The sequence below is a fragment of the Natator depressus genome, chromosome 2 (genome assembly GCF_965152275.1).
Source record: "Natator depressus isolate rNatDep1 chromosome 2, rNatDep2.hap1, whole genome shotgun sequence".
NCBI lineage: Eukaryota > Metazoa > Chordata > Testudines > Cheloniidae > Natator > Natator depressus.
Genome location: NC_134235.1, coordinates 11,694,429 through 11,720,534, shown reverse-complemented (window position 1 = coordinate 11,720,534; position 26,106 = coordinate 11,694,429). Strand labels below are relative to the sequence as shown.

The 26,106-nt window shown below is 44.4% G+C and overlaps 1 protein-coding gene across 1 annotated transcript in view; it reads right to left on the bottom strand.

The window, feature by feature from the left end:
* LOC141983518 (collagen alpha-1(XXII) chain-like) overlaps window positions 1–26,106 on the bottom strand; it is a 208,389-nt gene that overhangs the window by 58,876 nt on the left and 123,407 nt on the right. The window contains exons 11-15 of the mRNA XM_074946717.1: window positions 20,634–20,687; window positions 18,369–18,422; window positions 11,383–11,436; window positions 8,064–8,108; window positions 1,476–1,529 (exon numbers count right to left, since the gene is read on the bottom strand). Coding sequence (XP_074802818.1) covers window positions 1,476–1,529; window positions 8,064–8,108; window positions 11,383–11,436; window positions 18,369–18,422; window positions 20,634–20,687 — 261 coding nt within the window. The remainder of the gene's footprint in view (window positions 1–1,475; window positions 1,530–8,063; window positions 8,109–11,382; window positions 11,437–18,368; window positions 18,423–20,633; window positions 20,688–26,106) is intronic.

Sequence of the window (26,106 nt, the reverse complement as noted above, 5' to 3'; positions counted from 1 at the left end):
ATTAGTGCCTATCTAATTAGCAGCAACTGGATGTTCTGTTAGCAGTCAATGGAAGGAAAAAGACCCTCTCCAAGGCTACCATCTTGGTTAACCATGTTTGGAAGCTTTGGTGATGGAAAAAACTCTCGTCTGACAACCAAAACCAGAAAATGTAACCCTATTGTGAAACATGGTTCCCTTTCTTTGAAAACCGTAACTCCAGCAGTCAGGGCACCCCACTATGATTTGTAAATTATTAAAATGTAGCAGTTTTTCTCCCCAAGCACATTTAGTGAATCTCCATATTTGTTGTGCACAACTTGCATTGTTACTTAAAGCTCAAAATCAAAACAATTAACACACAAAGAAAAATCTATTGGCATAACAGCCCCAGTGTTACCTCTGGAACTGATCTAGCTGCAAGCAGAGTACTGAACTTTAGCACAACTGGGAGACAGTGAAAAAACTCGGAGGAGTACTATTGCATGAGACGGTATATATCAGCACAGGGCACAAGGAGACCAGACTGCAAGACCAAAAGGAGACTTGATGGACAGACTCTCCATTGTCTGTCCTCTTGTGTACAGGGTGAGGGTAAACCCCTTCCATCCCGTCCATTTGGCCCTGTTTCATATCCACTTTGCACAGGGAGAAATGACTACACAAGATGCGAGGCAATGGAAAAAGAAACGGCCTGAGGGTTAATTTTAATAAACACAGATGGAGGAACAAGGGAACCACGCTGCAGCGTGGTGAGTACAAAATTAGCCACATAACTTACATTTGAGTTCCACCATCGAGCCTATCATTAATTCTGCAAGAGCACACATTCCCTTTGGTATCAGCTCTCTTACATCCAGTGCAAATGAGCACAGTATCTCTTCTGAAATCCCATTTTAAGAGGGCACTAAAGATTTGCTGACAGCTTTGACTCAAGTGCTAGGAAAATGTTTCAGATCCGTAAGTATCTCCACATAGCTGCTGAAGCACAAGGTGACATTAATGGTTAGTTTCCTTGCGGAAAGACGGGCCTGGAGGCTAGATGTGGGACACAGACTGCTTTGTGTGTACTAAGGCTATAAAGGCAGGTCTTGAGGGATCACACTGTCGTCTCCTGGCCTTTGAATGTTCTAATGCTTGACAGCTAGCGCTGGAAGTCGATAAAATATTTTCCTCCATAACTGCATTACCACAAAAAGCGCATCCTTTAAAAATAATCATATGGCGTTCTACTCCTCACACTAGGAGCACAGTGCTCCTGGGTTGACGAGACATTGGTCAGGGTAGAACAAGGCTGCTTAGCATAGGGCCCAGTCCCACTAGAACTGGGTGCTCAAAAAGATCTTGATGATTTTAAGAGATGCCTTCCTGCTCCTACAGTTACAATACGGCAGCTGTCTGGGATAAGTCCCATTTCAGCAGCCGCCTTCCCATTCACTGTGCATTAACGCCTAGTTTGAAGAACAGTCTCTTGCTCCCGAATATTCATTCCATACCTGTTTCCCTTCTGCACCTGGCTTCCCAGGGAACCCATCAAGACCTCGTTCTCCCTAGGAAAAAAGAAGAGAAAGAAAAAGATAACTTCTAGTTAAAATTGTTTATCACTCTGTTGCAAGAGACATCTCAGTCTGCACATCCTTCCGTGCCACTCACCCATGGAGCTGTGAACATGAAAAGTGATCTAAGTCTGGTATTCTGGGAAATACACTTCTGCAGAAGGGGTGGCATGTCTATAGCAAGGAGGTGAACTGAGTAGTTGCCAGACAACCTAGTATATATTTTCCATTTCTGATTTCTGTAATTCTTAGATTTCCTACCACCCTTTTTTCATGAATAGGAAGAAGCATCATTGCCCAGTACTGGGGAATAAGGCCGGTCAGTCAGAACTCCTTTCTCCTGTTTCCCAAGTGCTGTTACTAGGAACTTCACATGTCTAGTTTATCACACAACCCAATCCATTTCTGAACCAAAATTTCTGTCTTAGCTGTTTTTCATGATACTGTTCCCAGTCCTGCAATCCTTATTCAGTAAAAATCCACCCTGAGGGAAATGGCAGGGATACTTGAGTAAGGACTAATTAAAGGTTTCAGGGCTGAGCCCAGTAATAATACTTTGCATTTGTAATATGGCTCTTTTCATCTGAGGCTCTCAAAAGGATGGCCTTGTGGCAAAGGCAGCAGCCAGATTCAGGAGATATGGGTTCAATTCTTGCCTCTCCCACAGACTTCCCACAAGACTTCATCGCTATGTGCCTCAGTTTGTCATCTGTAAAATGGGAATAATTGTACTTCCCTCCTCCCACCCTTTGTCTGTCTTATATCTGTTTAGATTGTAAGCTCTCTGAGGCTGGGACTGTCCCTTACTATGTGTTTATTCAGCACCTGGTCCAATGGGGCCCTGATCTAAGCACCACTATAATAGAATTAATATTATTACGATTAATCATAACAGAGTTTGTTCATAAACAAATTCTATCAGTAGAGGGAGCTCTTTGTAACTAAATATTATTTAGAGTTTTGCTTATAATAATAAAAAAGCTTTATGAATCTCAGTTGTGATTTATACCTCATCATATAAATGTTTGACCAAAGCTATTATTGGTAAACCTGTACTTATAGCATTAGATTTAAGTACCTGATTTGTTAGGGAGAGAGAGAGAGTGTGTGTGTGTGTGTGATTGCTTTAGCATACTGAAAATGGATTTACAAATCAGTTAATTGATGGGGAGGTTATTTTTTAAGAATATCTATAGATCTTGCATCAGAAATGCTGTTTCGGTCTGAGAAGCTGCAGGGCTGGCATTTCACTGCTCTGCACATTATGTGACATAGCAGCCTGAGGGAGGAACCTCCCAATCTTTATCTATTGTAATTATGAGCTTGCCTCAGTCCAGTTTTACACATACCACACACACACACACCCCTCTGCCTGAATTAAACTCTTTGTATTCTGCAGTGTAGACAGTTTGAGACTTCACAACTTTACAGAGTGCTGATCAACAGAGCACTGCACCCTCCCGAGCATCTTTTTCGGTGTATCTATGACATCCGCGTAGGATCTCATAAGATGGATTCATTGCTAGAGGAATGAAGGGCACACACAAAGAGGGCTGAATAATGATATGACGCTAGACCTGGTTTAAAATTTTCCAACTCAAATTATTTTTGTTTTGTTTTGTTTTTGTCAAAAAACAGGCTTTCAGTGGAAATGAAAATGCTCACTGTTGGTGAAATGTTTAATTTTCCAAAATGACAGATTTGGGGGTGAAAGGCTGATTTTTCTTCTTTTTTTCCCAAATGAGAATCAATCAGAGGACAAAAGGCACGTCTTCTGAATGTTCCATTTCAATAATTGTGGTTTGTTGTGGTAAAGATGGACTGACAATCAAAATGATAAGCGCTGGAGGCCAAGACCTCTGGAAAAATCCTTGCTCAGAGGTTTAGCCATTACTTGGAAATGCAGAAGATACCATCTAGCTGAAAGGAGTCCAATACCATTCTGCTGTACAAGAAGGGCGATCATGAAGATCTAAAGAACTATCGTCCAAGATCTAAAGAACTATGCCTGCTCTCACATGTCTACAAGCTGTTCACCAAAATAATAACAAACCGACTTCCTCAGAGTCTGGACGAGCAGTTGCCGAGACAGCAGGGAGGCTTTCGGAGGAATTTCAGCACAATGGACCATATTTTCACTATAAACCAGCTATTGGAACGCTCAAGGGAATACAAATTCCCTTTATGTATTGCCTTCCTCGACTATGAAAAAGCATTCGACAGCATAGAGATCAATGCAGTGTTGAAAGCTCTTACACAGCAGGGCATTGACACAAACGATATCAGACTATTAAAGGAAGCAAATTCTGACTGCGCTACAGATATAACTTTATTTGATACTCCCCTTCGCATCCCAGTTAAGAAAGTGGTGAAATAAGGAGACATGGTTTCACCGAAACTCTTCACAGCCTGCTTCAAAATGGTAATGAGGCGGATGAATTGGAAGGGTGGAATCAACATCAACGGAGAGCAGTGAAACCATCTCGGATTCATTGACGATATTGTGTTGATTGCCGAAAATACTATCAAACTACAGAAAATGCTGCAAGAACTCAACGCAAAAAGCAGCAAAGTCGGACTGAAAATTAACCATTCCAAAATGAAATTGATGCGGTCTGATACCTTGCCAAGAGCCCAAATAACAATCAAGGGAGAACAAATAGAAGAAGTTGAGCAATATGTCTATTTGGAGCAAGAAATTAACATGCGCCACAATCAGGAAGGTGAACTATGGCGAAGAAAGAAAGTGGGTTGGTGCGCATTCAATTCTATCAAGGATGTCCTCCAAGGAAAAATCAACAAGACAACACGCGCCAGCCTCTTCAACTCAACAAGACTGCCAGCAATGTTGTAGGGCAGTGAAACATGGGCGCTGACGAAGACAGAGGAGCAGTGACTGTCTGTCATGGAGAGGGCGATGGAAAGAAGAATTCTGGGAATTTCAATCCGCGACCAAGTCCCCAGTGAAGTGATCAGACACCAGAGTGGAGTGCAGGATGTTGTTAAGAGCAAGCATAGTAAAATGTGATGGGCCAGGCATATAGTGAGTCTCACTGACGGTCGATGGACTGCATCTGTTGCCAAATGGTACCCACGGGAACTGAAACGACCACTTGGCCAATCTCCAAAGAGACGGGAAGATTTTATCGTGAAAAGACATGGCCATACATGGAGAAGGAAGGCCAGGATACAAGAAGAATGGAAAACGTGTTGTGATCCGTGCAATCTATACAAGGGCTAAAGGACAGATCAAACAAGGTGATCAAAGTTTGTTTCTCTCTACCTTCTATCTTCCAACTCTTGCCAGGTGAAAAATGGTCAAAAAAAATGAGAAAGTGGGTGAAAGCCCATTTTTTAATATTTTGTTACTAATTTCCAATTTCTATTACTTGGAGAGCAGTAACAAAATATTGGAAATATTACTTTCTGAAATAAAGAAATATTTCACTTTTAAGGGTTATGTTTTTTTCCTCCCCACTTCTCTATACTTTTTTTTTTCTCAGTAGGGAAACGGCAAAAAATCTGGGAAAGTGGTGGTGGGACACTGCAGTTTCCCAATGGGAAAAAATTGAAAGGTGAATTTCTAAATCAAAAGTTCCCAACTGAAATATTTTGAAATGTCCCAGTTTTCTGGTCAACTCTATATGACAACCATATTCTGCTCAATTAAATGTTCTATTAATCTTGTGTTTCTGTGTATAAACTGATCGCTACAGGTTTCAAGCTGGAATCAATGTTCCAGGGAAATCTCCTCCAGATTTCTGACCAGGACTTTGGACTACCATTACAAAAGACACCGTCCTTAGAGAATTCAACCCAGGTTTTACATGAGCTCGCTGCATGCTGGGACAGAACTTTGGGAGTTAGTGACTGCTGTATGCTGGCTCTCCTCGAGTTCAGACATGATCAATAAGGCTCAAAGTTATGTACTGCACCATAAAGTCTCAGTGCTTTGATTTAAGGTGCTCTCAGTGTACAGTGACATAAGAGCCTTGTGGGAGATTTCGCCTGCCTCTGAAGCATCGGGATAATGGTTTGATGGACCAATATTCATTATAGAGACTAATGTTCTAATTTAATATAACAAATCCTATATTCCTTAGGCTGGGAGAAGCATAAATGATTTTTATTAATGCTTTAACAATGGTGTTGTAAGTGGCAAAAATTTAGACTCAGATTTCTCAGAAGCAATAAGCGGTTGCAGATGGAAAAGCAGACAGGGAGAGATCTTTGGCCTGGTTCTTAACGCCCACTACTTTCCCAGTAGTTCCAACTGGTAGAAATTAAAACAAGGGGTATAAATGTCCTGAGTGCAGTATCTATGCACTGTAAATGCACAATTGTTATAGCAGAGATCTTGACTTTTATGCATAGGCCAGGAGGGAAAGAAAGAAGGTTTAATTGTGCAAATCCCTCAGAATGAAACAAAACCCAATTCACTTGTTTCTCATTTTAATTCCTGTCTAGTTCATCACTTCCCTGCCCCCTCACAGCTCCATCCCTCCTCGTACCCGAGTGATGTGGAAATTTATCCATGTTCTTAAGGGAGCCAAACACCCCCACAGACCAGACAATACTGTCACAGGAAAAGGGGCTGATGGAATGGCTAGACACAACACATCTCCTCTGGTTTGAACTCCGGGGGCAAAGGCATGAGGATTATTAAATGATAATGGGCATGTGCCCAGTTGCAATGATGAGTACAGAAAACATGAAAGGGAATAATGGAAATTTTATGATAAACAACCACATGGATATTGGGAACAGAGCACTGGCCAATCGGGGAAGAGAGAGAATTGGGAATCAGGCTGGACTGGAGACTAATGACCAGAGCTGGACCAACAATTGGTTGTTGTCTTTTTGGTTCAGGGGCCATTTTGGGGCGGTTGTGGGTTTGTTTGGGTTTTTTTACCCTTTTTTGTGTAGTTAAATCTAGTTAAATTTCAAAATAAACTTTCATTGTTTCAAATGAAAAGTCAACACGTTTAGTTTCATTAATGTCTAAACCGAATGTTTCAACTTCTGGGGAATTTTACCCTCCTTTTTATTTGACAAGTTCAACTGAAATTGAATTTTTAGTGCATCAACTATTTTCCCCCCCGTCCCTATTTTTTATTTATTTATTTATTTTTGCTCTGCTTTACTGATGACTCTCTACTAATGCACCCACAGCTGGCTATCAGTAGAGGGAGCTCAAACATAGGTCAAACTCCCCAGCTAACAGGCCTTGCCAAACTCCCAGAATTGACTGGCACCCGTCCCCTTGCTATTCTCTGCACCCCGCATCTCTAATGGACTGGCAACTCCTTACCTCAGCACTAGCTTGAACAGCCATGCCTTAATGGCTTCCGTGCTGTCTAATATGACTGGTAAACATGGCGCAAATCACAGCGCATGTCCACCAGTATTGAATGGCTATGCCACCCCAATACAGAGACACCCGTAATCAGGGAGGTCTGGGTACAGGTGTGGGAGCCAAGCTGTACTGAGTTCTTATCCCAGCTGTACCAGTCACGTAGCCTCTCATCCATAAAATGGGGATAATTATAGTTACCAGCCAGGGAATCCCTGTGCCCCATCAATCTCTAGCTGCTTCACTGAGCCGCTGATAGCCACTTATATATTGGAGCAGCCACAGATTGCTTTAAGTTAAACCAGGGCAGTGACCTGCAGCCCACTCTAGATAAAGAGAGCTCAAAGCCACCTTAGCAGCCCACCCTTTGAGCTGCATTGCGTCTGCAGCCTCAGAGGCAGTCGAGGACTGTGGGTTCTACGTTTATTTCTGGTGGCAGAGAGGAACAAAGACACTACTCGATGAATGCAATGGCTCAAGAAGCGTCTGAGTTCTTCAGCTGGTCACCTCACCACAGCTAGACTCAGCCGGGGGCCCTGCACCCGACTTGAAATAGAAGGAAATTCACCAACACAAAAGGCCTGGAGCAAAGCACTTGAAAGTGATGCCGCTGGAACTCTGGACTGGGAGAGCAGCCAGTGCACACACGCACACAGAAGAAATCCTGATTCCTTACCTGATGTAGCAAAGCCAGCAACCCATGAATGCTTGTGTTTGTAGTGATGAGACAAAATAAGGGATATAGGAAGCTGGGTGGCTCAGGGAGCTGGTAATCGGATGGCGATCCCTTTATCTTTAGGTTACCAGATTCAGTTCTGGTCAGTAACCTCCAAAGGTCATTACCATCTGTTAGGTGGGTGGTGCCCCAGGTGAACACATCACAGGAGTACCTGCCCCAGCTGGCACTCCAAGTGACACCTTTGTTGCCATTCTTAGCAGAGAGACCAAGGGAATGAACGGGCTGGGATTCTGAACTCCTGTTTCACCCCCACGAGAAGTCGCTTCAGCTCACAGCTGTGTGCCGGGCAGTGCAAGGAGGGGCTGTCAGCCTCAGCCTTCGAGGTATCAGTCTCACACCCTTCCCCAATGTTACATTCATTTACAAAGCAAAAGGCAAAGAGGGAAAGCAACCCATCGCTTTCCTAGGCTGTGGCTCTAACATGACCTAGTGATACCTTGTCTCCTCGAGTTCCCTTTTCTCCTCTTTCTCCCTGCAGACCCTAAAAATGAAAACAAAAGGGAAATTACAAATCTTCATCCAACATGGTCCATATTCTCCTCCTTAGGGAAGGAGCTGTCTTTTTCACTGATCCTCTGGCAGTGAAGGACAACATTCCTGGAAAGATCTGCCCCGTAAACAAGCAAGGATGTCACACTGATGTGCTGCAAGGCACTGTGGTTAAGGAGAGTGTAGTGGGTACAGCAGCAGGTATCACTGAGCATTGACAGCTGTTGAATAATCCCAGCCGAACACGGCCAAACTCAGCCTTGTGGGTGAGTGACATTCCATTGACGCTAATTTGGGCACAGAGTGCAATCCATAGCTTTCCAATTAACTTGGAAACAGTAGGGTTTGCTGTGTCTCAGATAACTGGACGGCAGCACTTTACACACATAACATTGCTGACAAACCTATAAGTGATCAAATGAAGGAGGGGGGAGAGATTTAACCTTTCCTGTGAACAGCCACATTGTATTGCAGGTGTAGTTTAGTTCTTTCGTAGCAACTGAGCAAACAACAGGGAAACCCGACGGCAACAAGACACGCACACTCAGTTGATGGTGACCCATCAGGAACTGCTTGTGTGTGAAATGTTTTACACTCTGATGAATTCATATATTAATGAATTATTTTAATACTTATTTTAATACTTTAATATTAAATAATAAAATATATTTAATATTTAATATCCCATTTTAATACTTCACTCATCTCCACGTTACAGGTCAGCTGGCTTAGCTGAAAATTAATGAGAACTGCATGCCCAGGTTTATTTGGTCCGGAGGACAGGTTAGATGCTGTTAAGATTTCAGGGCATCCTTGAGTGAAATCAAACACTGGACAAGCCTGTCCAGGTCTGACAGTATATTTGTGATCAAACTTCCCAGTTGGAAAAACCTGCTATTTTCTCTTGGGATAAAGTCATTGTTTGCATTGCACACTTGACACTCCATAACATAATCTCTGCTTTCTCTCTCCCTCTCCCTTCTTTCCTCCCTTCCCATGCCTCTCCAGGGGTTTAACATGTGCAAATATGCTTGGGAGAAAGTCAGGTAGATGTAATGTACTTGAGTTCTCCCTGGGGTTCACTTTCAAAGCTTATCCATGTCTTCTTGTCAGCTTATCAGCAGGGGTACAGAGAGGTATAATTGTCAGTGCTCATCTTTAGTGTGCCAGTGTAGAATCACTACGTCCTGGAGTGGCCCCTCCAAATGCCTTTCATTCATGAGATCCGAGGCACCTCCAAATGTAGTCTATCTTACAGCACTGCCATGGAGTTATACCAGATGTGAGGTCCCAAAAGCCTTCTAGGTCTTAAGAATTACCGGACCAGAGAGAAACTGACCATCCCACTGAATGTCTTGTGGCCAATGCCAAATGATTTCAAACAATCCACAATCTACCTCGGGGACCACGATGCACCTAATTTTGTGTGCTGGTGGAGATGTTTCCTCCTTACCTCATGTGGTGCCCTGAAGCACGTGGGTTCATATAACTCTTAATTTTATCTTAGCTACAGCTGATGCTGTTAGTTGAGTTCACTTAGAGAGACAAACAGAAGGAGCAAAAATGAACTCTGCAGTATCCTGTTCTAGAAAGCAGAGTCCTACCCGGCCACTTCTCAAAGCAGAGTGGAAGAGGTTAAAAAAAGATGACTCCACTCAGGTGCACTAGTACCTTGGGGCCCGCTGGGGCATCAGAGCATACGATTATAGCCCTGCTCTGCTCTAACCACGCACACCAAATGCCAGCTAGATGATGAAAACAAATGGGGTCATTACCAACAGATTATGAGCCACACCGCATGTACTGCAGGGCGGAGCTGTCCTCCTTATGTAAAAGGGCGGTTCAAGAAGCAGGAGGAAAACGTTCTCCTGACTTTCTTCAAATGTGCCTGTTGCACTGTTAACACTTTGTTGGGATCTGCCCAGGAGCTGCTGCGCTGGCTTGCAGCTCAATAGACAATGTAAGCGGATACCCCTTTGCTTTTCAGACAGCTGGGTAGTAATACCGCACTGATCCACAGCCAGGCCTAGGCAAACAACCAGATTCTCCTCTGACTTTCATTGGTTTTAGACCCTGGAGGCCTATAGGCGCCACAGTTGTCCGGTAAACATTATACGTGACAGGAAAGAAAATTCACAGCCTTCTCCAAAAACACAGGCCTCTATCTGGTGAGTTATAAAGGAACATGTATCAACCAGTACAGGCAGCTTTTTAATGCATCAGCCAGCCTGGCATTCCACTGAAACGCACTGCTGCACCAACAGTCAAGTCAGTACACCACACAGTACACTTAGGTGCACCTGTACAGTGCCCACGTAATTGCTAAGGTAAGTCCGGGAGGCTGGGTTGCAAATTGGATACCTGTTCCGGTTTTCTGGGGATTGATGCAAATTCCACAGGGTAATCGCATGTCCTACAAGTCTAATATGCAGGGCCCCAAAGGGTTCCAAAATAGAATTATAGAATCATAGACTATCAGGGTTGGAAGGGACCTCAGGAGGTCATCTAGTCCAAACCCCTGCACAAAGCAGGACCAATCCCCAACTAAATCATCCCAGCCAGGGCTTTGTCAAGCCAGGCCTTAAAAACCTCTAAGGAAGGAGATTCTACCACCTCCCTAGGTAACCCACTCCAGTACTTCACCACCCTCCTAGTGAAATAGTGTTTCCTAATATCCAACCTAGACCTCCCCCACTGCAACTTGAGACCATTGCTCCTTGTTCTGTCATCTGCTACCACTGAGAACAGTCTACATCCATCCTCTTTGGAACCCCCTTTCAGGTAGTTGAAAGCAGCTATCAAATCCCGCCTCATTCTTCTCTTCTGCAGACTAAGACTAGCTTACTCAAAACATCATTATGTCATGAGGTCACATTGCATTGTGTTGTGATCCAACTGTGAAGCAATGTACTAACGTTGCATCACAAGACGCCAACACAACATTATAACATTGCCGTGTGAATATCGCCTCACTGTGCCACACAAGCTAGCTCAAAGCAACCCATCCAAAATGTTAGGTTTCCTAGTAATTCCTATAGACCATTCTCTGCAGGCCTAATGCCGATCTTACATACATCCGGCATAAGTCAGAAGTAATTCCCCAGAAGTCACAGAAGTTTCACTGTGGGAACGTAGCGGAGAGTCAGGTATCTCTAGATTGTCATATGGAAGAATCAGTTGTGCAGAATACATTGGAAATGTGGGGGAAGTTTCCAGATTCAAGGATTGTTTAGCTACTAAAATGTAACCAGAGAATCATGACTTACAGGTGCTCCGACATAGCCCTTAATTCCTGGTGGACCTGGTTGTCCCTCAGATCCCTGGGGAGGAAATAAAACATTGAAAAAGACAAGAGGTTAATTCAAAAGAGAAAAGCAATAAATAACATAGTCAGGAATTAAACAGGCACTTCCTGTGAGACGTTGAGCTGGCTTCTCTGGGGATCAGTGCGAAATGCCTCGAGTGCTCTTCCATCTCCCAGCTATGCTCCCACAATGAAGCTCAAACCTTTTCCTTTGCTCCCAGTGTTCAGAAACCAGCACTGTTGTCACACCAAGCTCTTTGTGGTTTTAACACTTGGTTTTCAGACTTGCCCCTTAAAGACAAACCGACACATGCAGATTTCTGTATAAGCTGTTTCAGAGTTGTTGCTAATTGGGCCAATTACATGCATTTGGTACTTCCCCCTTTCTTGGCTGGGTGAGGAGGAGTCATTCTGAAAACAGTATGAACAAGACACACCCATAAGGCAGTATGTTTGACAGTAGAAGCCAGTTCTTGGTGATAAGCAAGCCCCAGAGTTCAGAGAAACACACACAATGCAAGCAAGCTCATGGCATCACCTTATGTTCTTATGTTTGGCTGGAGAGTGACAGATGTGATTCAAACTTGTTATCACTTTAAACTCTTTGTGTATTCCAATACATAGTTCATAAATGAAAGACCAGGTTCTTTGGTGCACTTATGTCAGGGGGGGGCAAGGGAGCCAGTTATGACTCTGCCCCCCCCCCAGCCTTCTGTTTGGTGCAATCTGCCAGATGGGGCTAGCCAATGTAGCAAGCTCATGATGTGCCCATAACACACCTGACTGCAGTGGGACAGTGCAGGAGGTGGTGTTCTTTGCTGGGGGGAATCCATCCACCAGATCAACGCAAAACGGACACACACATCAGTGAATGTAGCCCTGAGTGTTTTGAGATTGCACTGTTGGACCAACTGATTCGGTTGTTAGTTCAACAGACTTTCTTTTCCCTTATGTTAACTCCAGTTTTGGACCTTCCTAACTCATAAGGCTTCAGCTTCAAAAAAAACAAGCCTTCATGTTCAGCTTACGCTGCCGATTTCCAGCCGCTGATATTTCCAGCAAATTGAAACCATCAAAACAAGGGTTAGTTCAGGAAGGCCCCGATCCTACGAGAAGCCTGTGGAGATGCAGGGTGTGCCCACATAGAGCCATGGGCACGAGGGGGACCTACAGGTTCACCGTTGGTGACCCAGATTCAAATACAAATGACCAGGACCTTGGTAGTGCTGCAGGCCCTGCTTGCCTCACAATGTGAACCGTGCAAGTTAAAACGTCATTCAGTAGCATGGTTCTGGCAGGGACATTACACGACAGGACTCTGCTCTGCAAGTACCAGTCACCATTTTGGGGAGCGAGGCTATAGCTCAGTTTGCCCATAGGGGGAGTTATATTTTGAAAAAGCCAAAATATTAGCTGAAACTATGCCCGAGACCACTCGCAGAAAGATGAACTTGTTAGCACAGCCATACTATAGTTGGGAACTGTGCTAGCCGTGGAGGCAAACGATGGTACAAACTTATGACTAGGTTTATAAATAGATTCAAGCACATTTATGAGGCCTCATGCAGATGCTAAACTGTGGTGCAGGGACTCATGCAGAATCATAGAAGATGAGGGTTGGAAGAGACCTCAGGAAGTCATCTAGTCCAACACCCTGCTCAAAGCAGGACCAATCCCCAACTAAATCATCCCAGCCAAGGCTTTGTCAAGCTGGGGCTTAAAAACCTCTAAGGATGGAGATTCCACCACCTCCTTAGGTAACCCATGCCAGTGCTTCACCACCCTCCTAGTGAAATAGTGTTTCCTACTATCCAATCTAATATGAGAAGAGTGTGTGTGGCTTCCTCCCCACATTGAGGGGCCTCAGATGGACGGGGTCCCTTCTCTTCACCTTCTCTCCCCCAGTCAGGGGGCCTCTTCCCCCTCTTCTGTGGATGTTTCTTCACATCCCAAAGCCACCATAGAATCCGATTCAATCAGAGGCCAGGAACTGGAATAGCAGGAGGCATTCCAGGTCGAGGCGAGGGTGGGTTTTGGGGGGAGAAGCTTTGACAGCCCCTGTTTGCACTATACCTGGCTGGAGCCAGCAAGACCAGCCCCTCATTCTGACGAGGACTAAATTTACCCACAAAATTGGAAGGGAGAGAACATTTGTAATGTTGAAGGAGTTGAGCTAGGAATACAGCAGGAATGTCCCCATGAGACCTCACTAAGCTGTGCAAGCAGTTAACCTCATTTACATTTTTTATGAAAACAAAAAGGTGCTTTTATTAGATTTGTATTGGTATTCCTAGCTCTTATATCTGAGGGGATTTCATTACTGTTATCCTCAGTTATCAGAGGGGGATTACGTCCTCTGGGGATGACGTACTATTACCAGAAGACTGTAGTGGCATTAGCTGGAAGTTTCACTATACAGTTACTGAAGTCTGCAACAATTGTTCACTTTTTCCTTAAAAGAAAAAATAAATGCCTAAGACTGACCCGAAGGCAAGAGACTGGAAAATCCCCCAGCCAAGTAGTTTAGCAGCTCACTGAGTTTCCTGAAATGCATATATAGCACCTGAATGGTTGTCTGTGAGCTTCTCCTACTTAGCTGGGGATAAATGAAGACTGATTGAACATGGGAACAACTGTGACCCAGTTACTTCTCCTCAGAGCCTGCAGCAGAACCCGGAGATCTCAGCGTCACCACAATGGTGCTGCTAAATAAAGATAAGTGATCTGACAAAAAAACAATCATTACAGCAGGAATAGGAGACGTGACCTTTACAATTATCAGCGCCACCTCCTTTATAATCCCAGTTATTGGCTCTATGCTTATATATAAATGTAGTAAGTAGACGGTTTGGGGGTTTTTTTTAAACCATTAGTAATTTCTATTTTAATGCACAGTCAGCAAAATTGGGATTCCTTCTTAAAACAGCAGAGCCCAAAATCCAGGCAAAGGAAGCCACACCATAGATGGTTTGCCCTTTAAAATAAATAAAAGTCCCTGTGAAAGGAGATGATTGTTTTAATATTTAATTAGGGCAGCTGAGAGAGAGCTAGGTGGCAGAGCTCACTTCTCTACAGTGAATGCTTGGCTTTACTTTGTCAAAATGTATTTAAACTACGCATGGTACATGCCCATGATAGCCATCACGTGAACACCCATGCTTCCTAGCCCATAGCGCATTTTGCATTTCCATCTTTTGAACATACAGACATATTCAAACTGCTTTATTGTTGTGATTATTCATGTTACAGTTCCACCTAAAGGACCCTCGCGAGATCAGGGCCCCATTGTGCTAAGCACTGTACATAAACACAGTAAGAGACAGCCCCTTCAATCTAAATAAATAAGACGGGGGGAGGAAGAGTGTGTGTGAGAGAGAAAAGGATAGCTGCCATCCCCATTTTACAGATGGGGAACTGAGGCAAGGAAAGAACATAAGAACATAAGAAGGGCCATAGTCAGTCAGACCAATGGTCCATCTAGCCCAGTATCCTGCCTTCCAACAAAAAGAAAAGGAGGACTTGTGGCACCTTAGAGACTAACAAATTTATTTGAGCATAAGCTTTTGTGAGATGAAGTGAGCTGTAGCTCACGAAAGCTTATGCTCAAATAAATTGGTTAGCCTCTAAGGTGCCACAAGTCCTCCTTTTCTTTTTGTGGATACAGACTAACACGGCTGCTACTCTGAAACCTGTCTTCCAACAGTAGCCAATGCCAGGTGCTTCAGATGGAATGAAGAGAACAGGTAACCATCGAGTGATCCATCCCCTGTCACCCATTCCCAGCTTCTGGAAAACACAGGGACACTTCAGAGCATGGTTTTGCATCCCTGCCCATCCTGGCTAATAGCCATTGATGGACCTATACTCCATGAATGTATCTAGTAATTTTTTGAACCCTGTTATAGTCTTGGCCTTCACAATATCATCTGGCAGAGTTCCACGGGTTGACTGTATGTTGTGTGAAGAAGTACTTGTTTTTGTTTGTTTTAAACATGCTGCCTATTCATTTCATTTGATGGCCCCTAGTTCTTATGTTAGGAGAAGGAGTAAATAACACTTCCTTATATACTTTCTCCACACCACTCATGATTTTATAGATCTCTATCATATACCCGCTTAGTTGCCTCTTTTCCAAGCTGGAAAGTCCCAATCTTCTTAATCTCTCCTCAGATGGAAGCTGTTCCAGACCCCTAATCATTTGTGTTGCCCTTCTCTGCACCTTTTCCAATTCCAAGATATCTTTTTTGAGATGGAGAGACACTTTAAAGATAAAGTAATTTGTCCACAGTCAGTTAAAAAGGCTGGTGTAGAGCCAAGAACAGATGCAAAATCTTCCAAGTCCCAGTTCACTGCACTTGTGGATGTCACCCAGGTTGGCATAATCTAATGACACTAGAGTCTAGTGTACTTCGGGGGAAAAGCAGGCAAAGAGCGAGCGAAGGTTTGCCAGGCTCATACAAAGTAGTCCCATTAGTTGCAGCATAACAGTGTGCTGGCAGAAGGATAGGGCAGCAGGGAAACTCCAGGGCCATAACCAGGAATGAATTGAAACCATTCTCTATTAGGTGCTGTTTCCTGCTCAGCTCCAGAGTCACTCCATGGCTGCTCTTCAGTTACATTTCTTCTCGGCTGCCTCTTGAGGCATTGGACCTACACTGGCCGGCCCAGGGACCACCACCATTTGGAGTGGGAGCAGTTCTGAGTCCCGCTTCCGTGACACTTGCCTGGCCCCTGCCCTGATCCTATATGGTGACAGTGCTTTCCTCCACCCCATGCAGACCAGCTTTGAACGTTTTCTTTTGGGTGAATTTCTGGATACAGCTTTTCACCTGGTATAACATTATCCAGCCAACTGGGACTCATCCCTCCGCTACTGTATCCCTTTGCCACTGCCGGATTGTTCCCAAGAATATAGTTTCTAGGGCCTTGTCTAGTCTACTGTTAAATAACTCAGACAATGATGTTCCTATTACCTCTCTTAAGAGATGGTTCACACTCATACACCGTACCCAGGAAATTTGTGAAGTTATCCAACCAAAATGTTCCCTTTCCCAACTGCATCCTACCACTTCTAGCCATGTAACTTTTAACTGTTGTTTAGTATTTGTATACAGTGTCCGAGGTGTGCCCCTAGTACTCCCCTAAATAATTCCTCTCCTGCTCCTACGTGCTATGGTAATACGAAGAAATCATAATGTGTATGCCTATCAAATACCTGCAGTTTTCATATCTCCTCTCTGTCACCACTTCATGAAGCTGTGCACCTTCTTTTCTAGAAGGGCTTGATCCTGTGACCTGCTGAGTGATCTCAAGGTTTGCTGAGGGTGCTCAACAACTCACAGAAACGCTAAGCACCCTGCAGGACCAAGTCCTTAGGGAAAGGAATATGCACAGCTTGGTTAGGCAGAGCAGACTCCAAATGAGGACGATGAGCTTAGCACCAGGAAGAGGAAATGGCACAGATATTACACAGAAGCCACCGGTTTATCTGGCTTTTGTACCATTATTGATAACAATTCAGGATGCACAGAAAATGTGGATTTATTTATTAGGCCATAGATTGGAGCCACGCAGCCGGCCAGCATGTATGGGTGACAAATTCAATTCATGTCACCTGCCGCTGAATCCCCCTGAAGGATGAGTGTACCCAGAGTCACTAGGAAACAGAGGGCCTAGGTTACAAACTACTGTATTAAAATGCTTCCCCCTGTTCTCCAAGCCAAGCTCTACATTCACAGCTGCCATTGATCTTCTGCAGAACGCTCCGTCATGCAACTTCCCCAATGAGCCCCTCTGTGCTGCTGCATGTAACCACTGTGCCCCTCCTGCATTCACTGGTTTGCTGCCAAGCATTTCAACCCAGTGATTAATACGAGCGTGCTTGTGAGCAGACCCTGTGGGAACCGTGGCAGTTTATAAACGTTCACCCACGGAAGTGACAGGCAATTAGGGAAAGGGCCTGCCCATGTCTCCCTGGCTAACAAGTCTAGCGGGTCCTGTGCAAATGAACGCTGCTTGTTTGCTTCATGGATCCTCTTATTCTGTGCCAGACAGGACCTGTAGACACAGGGCCTGATCCTGCCCCTACTGAAGTTAGAGCCAAAACTCCTCTTGACCTCAGTGGGAGCAGAACTGGGCTCTGCGAATTCAACCCGGCCCCTTTCTTAGGCAGATAATAACCTGCTGTGCATATTACACCATTTACGTGCAGTTCATAGTTTTCTATAGTTTAGCCTCATGGCCCCCCCATCTTTCATATGGAAATGTGACCCACAAAGGCTACCTGCTTCAGCAAGCAATGACATTTAGATCAAGATGGTGTGTTGCACAATGGCACCTGTATTGTCAGCGGGCTGCGTCTCTGCATTATAAAGATACAGCTGCAACCTCTTCCACTTGATGCAAATCACGGACCCAGTTCTGCCCCCAGTTATAAGGGAGTAAGTCAATAGGAGCTGGATCTGTGTAAACGAGGACAGAAAGAGGCCATAAACACGGCCCGTCAGATCCAGGCTGTTCCCAATGTAGGGTTCAGCTGGGTGTTACTGAATCCAGACTCCTGAAGACATTCTTTGAACCAAATCCAGAGGCGATGTAAATGCTGTTGTAAGTTGTACATTGCCAAGTCACTGCAAATTGGCACGAACTGAGGCACTCAAAATTAGTGGATATTGGACAATTCAGGCCTTATGCTTTCTGAATAGCTCTCTCTCCACCTGTTACATGGGGATGATAATACTCACCTCCCCCCCGGGAGCCTGGGTGGATTTACTGATGTTTTAACAATATTTTGTAGGCAGTGTGTATTATCCTAACGCTGGGAGCTTGTTCCCTCACTAGTGAGCATGTAAAGAACCACAATCACAAATCAACTCCGAGAAACCAGATGTACACACAACGTCAAGACAGGAAAAACAAGTGTTGACTCAGAACAAACAAAAATCTCACCTTAGGGCCTGCTGGACCAGGCAGTCCAAATGCCCCTGGATGCCCTGATTCTCCCTGTAACAAAGAGCACATGGTTAGTTGTGTGGTTTCAAATGCCTCTATTCAATTTTGAAATGTTTAGGGAAGGTACAAAAAAGAGCCACCGCTGAAGGATGCATGGGTGTTACCGATGACAGCTCCACATTGCCTTCAGTGCTTGCATTCCACATGTCATGTGAACATAAGAACATCCGAATACCCATACTGGGTCAGACCAAAGATCCATCTAGCCCAGCATCCTGTCTTCTGACAGTGGCTAATGCTAGGTGCCCCAGAGGGAATGAACAGAACAGATAATCATCAAGTGATCCATCTCCTGTTGCCCATTCCCAGCTTCTGGCAAAATGGGGAGCTCCTGAAGTCCACAGTGTGCTTTTTCTCAAGAGCAACCATAACAGGACCAGACCAAAGTAAATATACCATTGAAATATCTGGACATTCATTAGCTCTTTGCAGGCAGTTTCCTAAGCAACAAAATGTCATTTCCAGGGCTCATGCCACCTAGGATTTACAATTGGTCAGGCCTCTAAAAGCTACACCACAAATGTGACCTTTAACAGTTGGGGCAGTGCAATTAACCCATCATATCAGGGCAGTAAAAGGTTATGATGTTAGGACACCTTGTTGCCATATATCATCCTCAAATCAACGAGGAGTCCTTGTGGCACCTTAGAAACTAACAAATTTATTTGGGCATAAGGTTTCATGGGCTAAACCCCACTTCATCAGATGCATGGAGTGAAAAATACAGTAAGCAGTATATATGTACAGCACATGAAAAGATGGGAGTTGCCTTACCAAGTGGAGGGGTCAGTGCTAAAGAGGCCAATTCAATTAAGGTGGAAGTGGCCTATTCTCAACAGTTGACAAGAAGGGGTGAATATTAAGAGAGGGAAAATTACTTTTGTGGTGTTAACGAGGGCAATGCAATCAAGGTGAAAGTCGGCCATTTGGTAAGGCAACTTGGTAAGGCAACTCCCATCTTTTCACGTGCTGTATATATATACTGCTTACTGTCTTTTTCACTCCATGCATCTGATGAAGTGGGTTTTAGCCCACGAAAGCTTATGCCCAAATAAATGTGTTAGTCTCTAAGGTGCCACAAGGACTCCTCGTTGTTTTTGCTGATACAGACTAACATGGCTACGAGTCTGAAACCTAGCCCCAAATCAGTTTCATATATGATATGATACAGTTGCATTGATTCAGCAAGGTACTTGGGGACAATCTAATGACCTGCAATTTTAGGAATAACTCTTAAAAAACACTGCAGGTGGCAGACTTGGGCTACCTCCAGACACAGCATGACAGGGATGGGAAACAAGAGAGCATTCTGCTGTGTACCCCTTCCCTGTTATTAGTTCATGTATGTCTGACCTCCCAAAGGAATCCTTTACCCAGGTTCTCCCCAATTGCAGCTAAACTACCACGAGGGAGCAGGGGCTACACGGCCAACGGGTTCCTGCACCAGGAACAGCAAACAGGGAGGCAGGCAAAGAATACAGATTAGCAAAAGAGAAGTAAGAGAAGAGGTTAAATGGGCAGATGATTCAAGCATAGAAGTGGTTCAGGTATGAGCTAAGAGGCCCGGAGGGCAGCGCTAAAATATTAGTGACAAGCTGAGAAAAGTACACCCATAAAGGATGCTGGGAAATGCTTGGACATTTGTCCCCTTCTGCAAGGGCATTTTATCTAGCATGCTTGAGTTTCCTCCTGCAAAGCCTGCAGCTCTCCCCAATCCCTGTGCTTTTAACAGCATATGCATCACCAAGAGATGTTCAATCCTCTGCTTTTGTGACTGGGATGCAACATTGGCTTCCCTGTTGCCCTTCTCCAGTCATTCTCCATTCCCACCATCTCCACAGGCTGGTAGCCCTTTGCCTAGCGTGAAACAAATGGCTGGGTTTTGTGCCTGCAGTTCTTAACCAACCCAGCAGCAGCAAGTCCCAAACCATAACCTGCCTGGTGTCCCCCTCTCACAGCTTAATGAATTGTAACAGTTCTGCCCCTGAAGTCACTCAATATGCTTAATCCCAATAAAGTCCACGGTCTTTGCGAACGTGTAAGAGACAATGCTGAGGTCATTAACCTTCCATCGTTTGTTTCTGTTCCTCCTAAAATGGCCACACAAATCCCTGAGGCATGTCCCACTCAATAGAGATTGATTTCCTGTGCCTGGCTCACGCTGAAAGGAAAGGATTACAAGGAAGGAACAAAAAAGCTTACAGTTTCTCCTTTTGCTCCGTCCCTCCCAGGAGGGCCAGGTGAGCCGGGGGATCCCTGCAACACAACAGAACCAGCATCAGCATAATATTAACATCAGCTGAAAGCACAAAGACACGAGTAATACAGCAAGGGAAGAACAAGCGAGGAGGAAAATCACTTCACCGTGAGCACCTACTATTTACAGTCTCAAGAGGATCCACCGCCAACATTAACACTCCCTGGTCAGCAAGTGAGCTGCTAGCCACTCACCAATACCCTCGCTCATTTAACTTATTTAAAAAGAAAACAATATAAAAACAATGAAGTAATAACACATGTAACCTTCCCAACTTATTACTGTCACCCCTTGTCTTCCCTTTATCCCCATTCCATTGTATTTTGTACCCTCTGTTCTGTCGTGGCCATAGGTAATAGCTTTGAGGAAGGGACCACCCTTTACTACCAATTTGTGCTGCACCCAGAAACCCGCCGGGGATTGCTGTAGTAAAAATTAATAATAAACTGAGCCTAGAACAAACAAAGAACCCTGGTTCTTGAAAAGTTAGACAAGGCAACTCTCATGAAATACCCACGAGAAATTGAGATTTGAAAAAAATGGAAGTGAAAAATCCTATGCAACTGAGGAGTGGGTAATTCTCACTGTTATTATTATTAGTGATAGTAAATATAAGGCCGAGGGCCCCATTGTGCCAGGTGCTGTGCAAACACAGAAGAGCAAATCCTTGCCCTGCATGATGTAAAAACTTTTTCACTCGGAGGGTGGTGAAACACTGGAATGCGTTACCTAGGGAGGTGGTGGAATCTCCTTCCTTAGAAGTTTTTAAGATCAGGCTTGACAAAGCCCTGGCTGGGATGATTTAGTTGGGGATTGGTCCTCCTTTGAGCAGGGGGTTGGACTAGATGACCTCCTGAGGTCCCTTCCAACCCTGAGATTCTATGATTCTATGTACAGTCTAACGACACAAACAGGCAAAGGGTAGGGGATGAGGGATGTTGAAATATTGGCCCAGCTTGACTAGCTACACACACTGCCGAGTTAGAGGCCGGGAGGAAGGGAGGAAGAAAAGAAGAGGAATAGGCACTGGAAACAGTTAGTCTAGTCTATTATTAGACTGAACTAACCTGCTGTGCATTACTTGGTAGGGACTGTAAGCTGGTCATGGAAGCTGCTATTTTTCAAGGGTAGTAGGCTCTTAAATGCCTAAATTGCTTCTGAAAATGGTATGTATGCTCCTAAATCATGTAGGCACTTGAATATTTTGCCTATTGCAAATGCTACCTTTGGCAAGAAGTTTAATTCTTGGAATAATCATGTTTATAAGGCGTTGCCACTGTCAGCAGCAAGAACACATCTTGTTCCTAAGGTTGTTTGTTTTAGACAGAAGAGAGGTCATGTTAATCCTGACTTTGGACCCACTACTGATGCTTTTTAAAGCAAGTAATTTAAGTCATCAACAGCAGCAGCTGGAAAAGGCAAGCCAATTAAAGCAGGAAGGATTCGGTCTTTCCAAACTAGCTATTCATAGGATTGGCACCGTGTGGGATCCCAGTGCTCCACAGTCATGAAATTCCAGGTCCAGAACACCCTCAAACTGGGGTTAATTCCACAGATAAAACACACTACATGTCACACCAGTATTAGCAGGGCCCATGAGTGATTGGTGTGTCAGAGGAAACTCTGAAGGCAGGTCACAGCTTACAATGTATGTGACGAGCTTTACAAGCCAATGAGGATGCAACATATACCACAAAGGGGAGATGAGAAGGAAGACCCACGTAATGGATATATAGCAACACAGACAATCACTAGGATTTGCTCTGAGGCTTTGTGTAGAGATGACTGAGATTCCTTACGATATGTAACATGCCCCATGTCGCATCTAATAGTACAATTGTACAGATTGCAGGCAAAATGAAGGCTCCCTAAGTGTTTGGGGAACATAAGTGGTTAAATGACTTTTCCGTTCTGGACACCACTGTTGTGGACAGTCATGAACCCAAAAATGAATCAACTTCAGAGCAGCATCTGAGGGCACAGGTTCAGGTTTACTTTGGTGGGGAATGGCTAACAAACTCTCCACTGCTCCCAGCAAAGCTTCTTTGGGATCCTTGCTGAAATCCTGAGGACTTTTTCCCCATCCGAGCCCTCTTGGTTTATAAATTATATGCCTTTATCACACACAGCTGTGACAGGCACTTCATAAGTCTCTTCATTCAGCATAAGTGAACCAGTTAAGACAAAATAGGAAACCCCTGAACATTTGCCCATTTCTAGATTCAAACCCAGGCTCAACCTTCCTAGATACAAATAATGGGAGTAAGGCTCCTCTCCGCGCTATCTCCAGCCAACCCACAGTACCAGACATTGGCAACAGGACCTCTTCTCATGAGATTTCCATGTTAGTTGTATGGACTCAAGACGTCTGGATAGTCTAATCATAATGGTGCAACATCTATTTTAAACAGATTTCCCTTTTCGCCTCTCAATCCAGGTGAACCCTGAGGCCCTTCTTCACCCTAAAACATCAGTACAAAAAAGCTAACTCAATATGAAGTGCAATGCTGTTTGACAGTGTGTGTGTGTGTGTGTGTGTGTGTGTGTGTATTATAGGTGGCGTTGGTAGCACTGTCTGTTAGTTAAAGTTGCCCAAAGCTTCCCATTATAGGACCCTGTTTCAGTTGTTTGTAACTTGACAAATTTTAACCATTCAGGCCAAACTGTTCCATCCTTCGGGGGGAGGGATAGCTCAGTGGTTTGAGCATTAGCCTGCTAAACCCAGGGTTGTGAGTTCAATCCTTGAGGGGGCCATTTAGGGATCTGAGGCAAAAATTGGGGACTGGTCCTGCTTTGAGCAGGGGGTTGGACTAGATGACCTCCTGAGGTCCCTTCCAACTCTGATATTCTATGATTCTATGATCCCAGTGTCTGCTTCAGGCAGAATTTTTTTGGAAATTTTCAGCCAAAAAGGTTCAGTTGTTTCCAAGAATGCAATTACGGACAAATATGTCGTTTGACCCATGTTAAAAACATTCTCATCCCTGTTTTGCTGAGATGTTCTGGTGCCTCCATGCACTGGAGCAGGGACTTGAGATTTCATGGGGATGGATGTCACCTTTTGATACTCCTGTAAAAATCCCTCCCCTTTCGCCAACTCATACGCCCCCAAACATCTCAGTTTACACATGCTCAGTACACATTATTAGAGTTTGGCTGCTAATTTCTCCAAAGATTCCATTTGAACAGAGCGTGTTTCAACCCAGGTTTGCATGGGCTGAGCAAGACTTTCCCCGAAATTACTGCTCCAAGGCCACCATGGTCCTGGGTACCAGAACTGAGAGCTGTGGGACTGTATCTCCTGTGCGCTCAATGCTCCCCTTGCATGTAGATGAAACAGTCTGACTGGGTTGCAGATCAGTGAAGAGCTGGGCCTATAGAGGGCAGCAAGTGGGGAGACTGGGACAAAGACCTGAGAGAGGCGGGTGGAGGGAGGAATCTCGACTGGGGCAAGGACAGATTGGAGTGGTTAGGGACAGAAAGATCTGTAACAATGAGAGCATCTGTAACACCGACAGACCCGGGCCTTCGGGATCGAACTGGGGACCTCTGGAGCTTAATGCATGAGCCTCTACCGCATGAGCTAAAAGCCAACTGGCTGCTAGCCAAGGCTGTAGAGCAGACTCATTAATCTCTTTCTCTCTCTCTAAGTGGTCTCAGTGCCACTAGATGAGACAGAACACCACACCCAGAAGGTGTGTGGGTTACACACAGAACCTGGAACACAACATAAGATTCTTGAGGGCTTGTCTACATGGGCTGTTATTGTGGGATAGGCTAGGGTGATAATTTAAAGCACAATAGCTATTCTGCACTAATTGCCCAGATGGAGTCCACTGCCAAAGTAAATGAAACAAAACAGGACAAAGGCACTCAGTGCAGAATAGGAGTGTCGACAATGGGGAGTTAATTCAAGAGCTGTTATTCTGCAATTGCTATTCTGGGATATTTTCTCATGCAGACCAGAGCTGAGTCTCAACACTCCTTTGCTGTCAGCCAGTGCTAGGAATCCAACGGGTAAAATGTGGACCTCATATCCTTCTACTGGCTAGCCCACATAGGAGATGACAACTTTCTGCTTCTAACAGTTACTCTGGAAGCTCAAATGTCTGAAGTCTGTGCTGTGGATCTAAAAAGTTTGACCTGGCTGATAAACCATGTGGGAGACAGTGTGGTTCCATGGGATGGACTTTCTGGGTTTTTTTGGTTTTTGTGTGTTTGTTTTTCAGTTTGCTTGTTTAAAAACCTAGGAAATCGCATAGAAAAAAAACACATTAAAAGAACATTAAGGTTGCAAAGTCAAGCACTCAGAAGTCCCAAGATGCCAGAATTAAGGTTGCCTCTGCATATATTACCTGAGAAGGTTGCCTTTGCGCATATGTATACACATAGAGATATACTGATACAAACACCACACAATGCCAATAAATCAAGAGCTAGATTCTGTCATCCTTACTCACCTTTGTAATCATTTACTCCATGAGTGGAACCATTGACTTCAAAACATATATTTGTGGAGAAAGGTACTAATCACTGTGATACAGTGAGACACAATCAGGCCCTGATTTATTTAAAGGCATATATGGCACTTCTCAGGGTTACTAATAGCTGGCTTTGCAAAGTATCTATTGCATATACATAAATTAAAGTCATTACTTTCATTATCAGATTTTGTGCGAACTGAACCTTCACAGAGAGCACTTAGTTTGGAATTTCTAATGCGGGGGTGGGAGGGTGGGGAGAACAGGTCAGATCTGCTCTATTTGAATGGTTCTGTAATGAGACAGAAAACCAGCAAATAGCAAATTTGATTTTCAAGGCAATCATTTGCTCAGAAACGTGAATATACCTGGGAAGGAACTGCTTGCAACATATGTAAGAAGGCAGTTCCTTATCAGCAAAACTCCCCCCTCCCAGCCACCACTTTCCTTCCCTTTCCTTTTTAGAGTAGAGGAATCAGGAAACAAAATCCTCCTTCCTCACTATTTGTTTTCCATGATGGGACAACACTAGCATGGATGAATGGAGGTGTCCTCTTTCCTCTTTGTGTCAGTCTGGTAGGTGGTAGCCAATCTGTATGCAGGATTTTTGCACCCAGCTCCTCCTCCTCCTCCTCCCAGAAGCACCCAGTACATTGGCTCCTAAGTGGATGAAAGCTTGAGCCATGTCACTGAAAGCATCGGAATAACAAGATAGAAGGTGGCCCCTGTGTACCAAGCAGAGCAGCTTGGAGCACACAGCTTTTTCACCTTGGATCCCTGTGACCCCCTGGATGTCTGCCTAGAGGTTAAGGAAGAGCAGATTGCATGTGTGATTTGAGTGCCCCTCCAGACTGAACAATCATTTACCAGCCCCTTTCACCTTCCTATCCTGAGCGAAGTGAAGGAATACACCCGTCTCCAGAAGCAGGTCTAACAG